Below are 9,492 nucleotides of genomic sequence, written 5' to 3'. Positions count from 1 at the left end.
AGGGGGCTTAGCCCCCTATATGCCAAACAGATATTTGATGCTGAGTCTTGTCTGTGGTTAATTCAAGAATGGAGCAAACAATGGAAACTACTTATCTTGTTTAAGAACAATAGTTCAGTTAAACATGAATTGCTATCATTAGTGCAGAGAAAAACCTGCAATTACACATATGTACACCCCCCTCCCCCTATTTTCATTAAAAGAGATGGTTTACTTTTAATATTCCTGATAGTTTCCCCTTTTTTCTGGACAGACACTGCGTTACTATTTAATAATGTTCTACACTCTATGATCTGTTTGTGCTGAAGGGATGACGACCCAGCCTACAACATCGACATCATGTAGCACAGCAAAGGAATGCAGAGAGTTAAGTTGGTTAGGCTAGACCTTAGTGCCTTACCTGCCAACCGATGCCTGTTAGAAGAAAACAAAACATCCCAGACTGTTTATCCCTGTAGACGAGTTGTTCTCAAACCTTTAGACATCAAAGACCCCTAAACAGACAGAAACTGGACCACGGACCCCCGTTGGATTAGATTTTGTCCAAGGGTCCCCATCTAATAGGATTTTTGCTTTTATTACAGGAAGGCTATAAAAGAATCTATGAAACAATCTGTTAATTATAGATGGATTTATAGTGAAAATACTCACTTTTTGCTGGGGACCCCCTGGAAACCCCCCAGGGGCCCCTCGTGACCATTAACAAGCATTGCTATAGACCACCAATGATACTGACATCAGTCAAGAGTCCCTCAAAAGCAGCTGCCCTGCATCTCTCTCTCTCTCTCTCTCTTCGTCCTCTCTCTCTCTGTATTTCTGTCTCTCTCTCTCTCGTCCTCTTTCTCTCTCTCTGTGTATTTCTGTCTCTTTCTTTCTCTCTCTCTGTCTTTCTGTCTCTCTCTCTCTGTCTTTCTCTCTCTTGCTCTCTCTCTGTCTTTCTGTCTCTCTCTTGTTCTCTCTCTCTCTCTCTCTCACTGACTTACTTACACCCAAGACATAATAAACCATAATACCATACTATAATAAACTATTGAGATAAACTTCTATGATGCTCTCTCTCTCTCTCTCTCTCTCTCTCTCTCTCTCTCTCTCTCTCTCTCTCTGTAATTATCTCCCAGTGTCTCTCTGCTGATGAATTGAAGGCATTAACAGTTCAGTGGGGACTGATATTGTTTTTGATTCTATGCTATCTTAATGGGAAAGAAGAGAGAACTTTGATGTTAGATAGTTCTTGGATTTCATTCATTCACTCTAGTTAGACTATTGTTCACCACATCCATCTAAAATCTCCCTTTACCTTAACCTCAAGTAAACGTAGCTAAAGTTAAGCATGTGAAAGTCATTTAGAACAACTGACTATTTCACTCTGGATCACTCAGTGTGTGTGCAGTGGAAGTTCAGACCAAAGATTTGAGACGTGATGAATCCTGCAGCTACTAACAACGCACCGTTCTGAAATCCGCCAGTTTCCACCAATAAGACAAGACGTGGTGTATCATCTCCATAGCCATCGACTTTTTATACTTCTGGCTAACTTTCTGGATTTTTTTGTAGCTGGACATATTATTTGTTAGGTTGGAAATCTAGACGCACCTTAGGGGCAGAACATGTCATTTGCAGCCAGAGTCAGTCTAGCAACTCTCCGTTGGCTTGCAAGTTGGAAAAACCTAATTCTGGTCAGGCCAATCACATCGTGTATAGAGTCGGTGGGCGGGCTTAACATGATGACAGCAGAGTTGGTTCTGCGTGAATTCCCTGCTACTTGATAACAAAGAAGATGGCTGCAGAGGGAACTTGAACGACAACTGTTTATCCCGCCCCTCAGATTGAGCCCTGCCAATGGGGAGTTCCCAGACCCAACATCTGGATATGGGTCTGGCTTTTCAAGCTAATTATTTCTTTTTCCTAAATATGACTTTGGATAACGTTGGCGATAGTGAGACACTTGCTACAGCTGCATTACAAGTGGGAAATTTGCAAAACCGTTTTACTTCTCTGGTTTACTGCTTTGCTTTAATGCCCAGGCACTCTCTCTCTTCAGGCACTCTCTACCTCGCTCGTCCACATGCTGTTGGATATATGTGACCCAAACAGATGCAAGGCCAAGGAAGATTAATTAAAAGTAGTGAGTGCACTGTAAAAAAGTAGAAAAATATATATTTTATTTTTCTTATTTTTTTTATATTTTTTTTGTGGGGGGGGGGGGCTTAAGAAGATTTTAGAGTAGCTTCAGCCCCCCTAAAATAGGCCAAACGACGCCCCTGCGTGATGTGGTTTAAGGATGGACATTTCTTGCAGTGCACGGAGAGGATTTTACTATGTGCGCAGCCAGACCCCGCCTGCCTTCTGCGCGTCACTGGCGAGTAGTGTGGACTCTGAGTCACTCCCCTGCCTACTTTTAATAGCTTTGTCATGTGATGGAAAGCAGTTGTAAGACAGGTGCCCTCGGTTCATTCTCGGCGAGGGGCAGCAGTTGCCTGTGTGAGAGCGAGTGGGAAGCGTGTGTGGATTTCTTTTTTACTTGATTTCTTTCTTTTTTCTTTTTCTTTTTTCGGACCGTCATTCAGTGGCTGGATGGCGTGGGACAGGTGTAACCAGGACTCGGTGTGGAGAGAATTAGAGGTGAGCGCATCTAAAAACCCGACTTCTTTCATCTCTCTATCCTTCTGGACTTTCTTTTTTCTCTGGAACGCTGGACAACACTGACTATCCGAGGCAGTGGTTTCCACATAAGTCTACGCTCTCTTCTCCTGTGCTGCTGGTGCTGGCGGTGGCATGCCGGTGTAGTGCGCGTCTGGACACAGTTGAGGATGCGGGGGATTTGACTACAACACGGGAATATATGACAAGTGGAGGGAATGTGCGGAATCTCCCTTTTCTCCTCAGTTAAAGGTGTAGTTGTTGTAAGGCGTGCACGGGCTCGGGACCATTGCTCTCCTTGTAGGATTTCTGCTCAGTCGGAGCGAGTGCTTGCAAGCTTGCGGATATCCCTCCAACCGCGGACTGTACGCGCTCCGGTGCCGAGAAGGGTTTCATGCCAAAATGACTGAAATGTCTCAAAGTCAGGTATTTCGCTGACGCTTAAATTCCACTGGCGATAACAATCCCTTTGATGTGCTGTGTCAGGATAGGGCATGTTATTTTCAGAGGCAGGAGCAAAGGTTGTCCACACAGAGAGCTGTCTGGCATTGCGCAGGAGCATCATAATAATTACGGTACCGTCAGGGCACGTCTGTATGCCAGCATCCCGGCCGGTGGAGGGTTGCACTGGCTGGAGAGCAACATCGCATCCAGCCAGACCTGGTCATGTTGGGTTTGTTTGTGCGAATTTCAGTGTACCTTTCTGTAGCCCTGTAATTAGCTCCCATTGGCTCCCGTCGTCTTATGTTACCCATCCACCATGCATACAGATACCAAGGCACATCAAAAGGATACTTATTCGTGTCTTGTTTTACCAATTGACCGAGTCCGTTCAGCTTACTGGTTATACTTAGGCACTTGTCTGCATGCAGGAGTCACCATCAGTGATGCTCCAGAAAGGTTTTCTCTCGAACTACTCGGTGTGACTGCAGCCTGGCTGCATATTCGTGCGTATCTAAAGCTGCGTGGTGTGACGATATGAGAGAGAAAACTGCCTTTATTCAATAAAAGTAATTCTCTGTTATTCCCGGCCGATTTAGGCACTGATTTCCTTTCAAATGCGCAACTTTGCACTTTAATTACCGGGCATAGTCTTTCACTTTAACCAGTTAAGCTTCAGCAGAGTCTTCATTACCGTTTAGATCTCCGCCGGTGTCAATCCAACAAATGTACCTGCGCGTTTTGCTCCTTGTTTCGGCTCATTTTATGAAATGTGTGCATTTAATGTCGGCGATAAAACATTGCTCTTTCATGAGCGAGCTGTCATACAGGACGTCAGTACTTCCCTTAATAATCTCCCCCTAGCAGGTGTATTTTTTATGTGCGATGCGTGCGTAAATCACCGGAGCGCGGTGGTGCGCCCTGATCGTCTGTCTGGCGGCGCAATTCCATTAGTCCACCAAGAAGTTCATCAGATAATTGGTCATAGGACGTCCAGCCTCTGAATAGCCTCACATTTTTCCTAACGTGTTTTCATTCCGTGTCTTGTCAGACTGGATCAGCGAAAGAGGAAGCCTAAGACGCAGTGAATCTGTCCCCTTCGCTGTTGCGTTTGAAACATAACGGATTTATATCCTCATAAGTCATCGTGCATTCGTGTTGGTGCGAATCCGACTACAGATGAACTGTGACACCGGTGTCTGGGCGTTTTTTCCTACTTGGCACAGCATCCGTCTCCCAGCTTTGTCCTGAGCCGAACCCGACTCTCTATCCGTCCCCATGCAGTCTGCGGGCCAACCTCCCGGCTTCGCCCCGGGATATATATCTTATATCACTCGTAAGGCTATCCTGTAGCGTTCTGACGTGCTGTCAACAGAAATACTTGTGTGTACCCGTTAGACAGTAGGCTTGGATTTGAATGTGCAGATTGTAAATACGCCTTGGCTCTGCTTTGTTTTCACCCGACAGATCTCTGAGTTTGCTGTTCTTTCAGCTGTTGGTCTCCTGTCTGGGGAGGGGTGTTAATACTATTCATAATCATAAGTCTAATTTTTTTTGGGTACAAAATCAATTAATACTGTGCAAGATAAACAATTGGGTATGACAATCTGTCATTTAAAATGATCTTGCAAAGTGTGCTAAGCCTAAACTTGTTGCCTGTTCATTCCCCTCCCAAAAACCCATTTTTCACATCACCACAGCCCTGTTGATTTCCAGTCCACAGCCCCTCTCTTGCACAGAGCTGATGATTAGTGTGGGAGGAAGCAGGAGCAGCTGCTACATACAGTACACATTGGCTAGATTACATAAAAGTGGCTGGTGAATAACAAAATGTCAACAGGAAGCATTTAGTAGCACGGAGGCCAGCACCAATGGCGGCGGGGAGTGATGGAGGGAGGGCACGGTGTTCTGCTGGTTGGTGGTGGTGCATTGGATATGACACATACCTTTGGTGTATATATATATATATATATATATATATATATATATATATATACACACCTGGCGTCAGCTTAAACTACATGTAATGTACTAATCTAATCGATAGAAGCAGAGCGGAAACGTGTTGTGTGGCAAGCTGACCTGCAGAACTGTTTTAATTACAAACAATAGACTAACAATGAGAATGTGAAGTGAAAGCAGCAAACACATTCCAAATGATGAAAAGAGGGAATATAGAACTTAATTTTTCATTTGGATGAGATGCTTGCTTGTTATATTATACCTGTGCATGGATTTCTTCTGTTCTTTCTGAACAGCAGGTTTTGAGAAGACTTCTGTCTACTGTCCAGATTTGGATTTGGATTCCCCCATTGTCTTCAAATTTTGGCACCACAAATTCACTGATTTGCATATAAAAAGAGTGTGAATTTAGGTGTCTGACTGTCCTTGTTGTGTTGTTTTTGTCCAGTGTGCTGCCTTGGTTGGTGAAGACCAGCCCTTCTGCCCAGACCTCCCTGAACTAGACCTCTCAGAGCTGGATGTCAGTGACTTAGATGCAGACAGCTTCCTGGGCGGCCTCAAATGGTACAATGACCAATCAGAGATTATTTCCACCCAGTATGGCAACGATGCATCCAACCTCTTTGAGGTAAGTAAAGCTTACAGTATTTATTTCACATCCCATCATCTTTATGTTTTTATATTCATTACCTTCATCAGTATTTATGCCATAGCAATTTGGTGTTTCTAAGCATTCTGGTGATATGGAACATCCTTGCATTCCCAGTGATTTCATCATAGGCTCTCCCAGGGGTCAGGAGTGAGCCGGAATAATAACATGCCCTAGCAAACACAACGCTCTCCTGTTACCAGTTTACAAACATGCTTTTACATTACTCCGAAGTACAAAAAGGGAGATATCGTGAAGAAAGATAAGCCCAGGAGGACCTTTGTCCCCTTGTTTGCATCCTGGCCACGACTGTAGGCTCCCTTATCAAAACGTAAAGCATTTATTTCAGCTCAGAGACAGTACCGCGGCACACATCTGAAACAACGCTCCAGTGGTAAACTCTGGACACCGTGGCTGTATTGCAAAACGCTCAAAGGTTAGAATGTTAAACTTTAATCTTTGCTTCCCCCACTCGCTCTCCCTTTTTCTTTCTCTCTGTCTCCTCCTATCCCTCTCTTTCCATTTGACTCTCCGGCTCTCTCTTGTTGTCCTCACCCTGTGACAAACAGGTCCACAGAGGGTGATGATCTGGCCAGGGCCATAAAGCCATCAGTCTTGGGACTGAGTTCTAGTCCCCAGTTCATTATAAGCCTTTATCAGTGCCAGAGATAGACAAGAAAGACTGAGATTGGATGCTTTAGCCTTGCCTCGGGAGGAAAAGCCCTGTCTGAGAAGGCAGTGCGTGTGTCTATATGGCCCTGTCATGTAGTCACGTTTTCAAGGTGTCTGTTTTGTGTGTTAGTGTGTGTGCGTGCCTCTACAGTGGTCTTGCAGACAACAGTGGATAGCAGACTTAATTATTTCCACATCTGACCTCCTCCCTATCACCACCACCTTTTAATTTTTAGAGTCTCTTTAAAACACCATACATCTAGCTCTGTGGACCACGCCAAACACACACATACATGGGAAGGGATGCCTCAAGTACTAGCTGGAGTGACCATGGCTCCTCTCTTGTCTGAGAGTGATATGGCTTACAGCCACTGAATGGCTCTGGGGATGGATAAAAATACCAAAGTGTGTGTGTGTGCGTTTGTGTGTGTGTTTTCACACACTGATCATGCCAGCAGCTATTGTATTATGCTGAGGATATGTGAAAGGCTTCTAATCAAGCAGTGAAAACTGGGGTTTTAAAGCAAGTAATGCATTTCCCTGACCAGGTTTTTTTTCTTCATCTTTGGAAAGTTTCAAGTCACCATACGAAGTGCTCAGTTCATCATACGGCAGGACCCAGCTAATCCTACTTAATCTAACAGGGGAAAGTTTACCGCTCAGCAAGGATCAAAAAGCCAGGGCTTCAGCTGTACTTCCTGCGCCCCCCCCCCCCCCCCCCCCCCCCCCCCCCCCCCCCCCGATTGGCCCCTACATAAGGCAGCAAGAATCCAATCAAAAGTTAAGGTTAGAGAACATGTTAATAACTGGCTAGATTTTAAGACTGCGAGTATATTTATTTTCTTGCATTTTCCCTTCCTCTCGTGCATATAAATCCACTTAAAAAATCAGCTTTTGTTTGTTTTAACAAAAAGCAGGTAGCAGATGATTAAGGCCCCCCCCCCCCCCCCCCCCCCCCCCCCCCCCCCCCCCCCCCGAATTACATGTGTAACAGCTGGGTGCAGCTGTCACGCTGAGGCCCCCTCTTTTAAAAATCCCCATCAAACCACATGCTTCTTGGAAGTTTGAACCGGGTTTCATTAGTTCAAGTATGCCAATGATTTGCAGCTCAAAAAGATAGACAAACGCCCCCTGTTTTTCTTGGACTGGGGCTTTTATTTAGGTTCCAGTTCCATGTGACAGGCGGTAGCAAATGAGTAAGACCATGTAATGACTTGGTTGTACAGTGCGGTTGGAACCGGAAACGTAGCTGTCACATCAGTGACTGTGACAGTCAGTTTGGCTATTTGGCAATCAAGGGGAACAATTGAGTTGTTTACAGCCTGTATTCACATTGTCAGCATATGTGTGGATGCAAATAACCCATGTTTCTATCTGTGTATGGGTGCGCCCTGTTCCGTAAGCAACATACGGTCCGAGATCACAAGCTGTCCCCTGGCTGGCTTTTTGCTCCATTCCCTGCCACTGTCCCAACTGTCCCTGACACAAAATGTGGAGAATGATACACCTCCCCCCACCTCTTCTAACACACACACACACACACACACACACACACACACACACACACACACACAACCAGCTATCGCTTCTGGCACAGTGTGTTTGACGCCTCTTCAAAACGGGCCGACTGTGAAAGTCCACAGTCTATTCTGGGCTGCAGTTGTTAAGGGGTGGTTACTCCAATAAGTTCCCAATGTACTGCCGAAGATAATAGCATAGAAGCATGTCGCAAAGTCTTTTGAACCGCCTTACTCCACTCAGATTTCATATCAAGCTCCAACCGTTTGATTGATGGAAATGTGTCTCATTGGAATTTAGCTTGGTCAGATTCCGACGTGGACGCCCCGGTGGCGGTCACGCCGGGATGCGCCATGGCCCCATCACACTATGAACGTGTCTACGTGATCATGCAAGGATTTTGGCACCTAGTTTACCTTCTGCTATTTCATCGCTGCTGTACCTGACTTTTGTAAGATACACTGATGATAGATGGACAGCTGGGACAAAGGCACAAGAGCAGAGACAGAATAGTGAAACAAAGGGAGCCACAGAGATAGACAGAAAAGTCCAACAGATGACAAGACAGACACACAGACATGGGGACAGATGGGTAATGAAAGAGATGTAAATGGAGAGACCAGGAAAAGCTCATGGATTGGAAGTAAAAGGCTGTGGGCTTTGCAGGTAGTAAAATAAGATGCCAAGGCTTAAAGCATTACTCAGATATTGCGGCACACGTGAGCGCACATATGCGGGCCATGTCGCTCATGCAGACTCTTTATAATACTCCAACAGGCTTTAGTGTATGATTCGCATCAGACTTTGCAAGGCATTATGCTGCTTTGTCTTGCTTGTTTGAGCATTTTTTTGGACAGATGCTCCAACGCTTATTCTTAAATAAAGGCAGATTAGATTGATTGGGTCATATTTAGCTGGCTTTGATGAAACATACGGGGATGCCATGTTTTTTTCTTAAGCAGCCTTTCCCTCCCCGCAAACATGTGTAAGCATAGATTAGCTGACACACTTGTTGGCGAGAGGCACTCCTGTGAGCTGAAACAGGAGTGCGCACAAAGTCATAGACCCTCTGAGAGGAATTGTCACGCCCACACACACAAACACACACACACAGCAGAGACCCTTATTGTCCCTGTTCCTACTCCCTGCTGAATGCTGGTTGGTTTTATTTTGCAAATTTATGCTGACATTTGAGAGTACACCACCCGCACCAGTTCACCGCTCCAGCAAAGGGGGTATGAATTATCATATTCCGCTGTAAAATATGATTTTTCTCAAGTGAGTCTCATTAGAATACACCATGGTCTCCTCATCTCGACTTCCCTTCAGATTTTACTGTGCTGATACATTGTTTGCACTGTGTGATGGAAGAAATCCTCCATCACTGTTGAACTGAAGGCAGACCACGCTTTCAGACCCACTGCGATGCGGTTTCAAGATACCCAAATAAGAGGGAGCGCAGACAAGTAGGCGCAGACGTATAGCAGAGAGACGCAGACTAAGGCTGTCCAAGCCTGTGTCATCTTGGAGCGTCTGTCAGATCCACTCCACAACAAGAGCTCTCAACCCACCGCCCTGCAACACTGTGGGCTCTGCTCTCTGCCATGTCA

At 45.4% G+C, this 9,492-nt stretch overlaps 1 protein-coding gene across 10 annotated transcripts in view; it reads left to right on the top strand.

The window, feature by feature from the left end:
- ppargc1a (peroxisome proliferator-activated receptor gamma, coactivator 1 alpha) overlaps nt 1-9,492 on the top strand; it is a 262,735-nt gene that overhangs the window by 224,689 nt on the left and 28,554 nt on the right. For 5 of the 10 annotated variants that reach the window (XM_034901348.1, XM_034901351.1, XM_034901349.1 and 2 more), the window contains exon 2: nt 5,492-5,671. In XM_034901348.1, the coding sequence (XP_034757239.1) occupies nt 5,492-5,671 (180 nt within the window). Of the gene's footprint in view, nt 1-2,377; nt 2,623-2,672; nt 3,067-5,491; nt 5,672-9,492 lie in introns of those variants that run through there. The other 5 variants (XM_034901358.1, XM_034901353.1, XM_034901357.1 and 2 more) reach the window with 2 other exon arrangements.

This window comes from Etheostoma cragini, chromosome 19, assembly GCF_013103735.1.
Source record: "Etheostoma cragini isolate CJK2018 chromosome 19, CSU_Ecrag_1.0, whole genome shotgun sequence".
NCBI classification, from domain to species: Eukaryota; Metazoa; Chordata; class Actinopteri; order Perciformes; family Percidae; genus Etheostoma; species Etheostoma cragini.
This window is presented reverse-complemented; position numbering and strand designations above follow the sequence as displayed.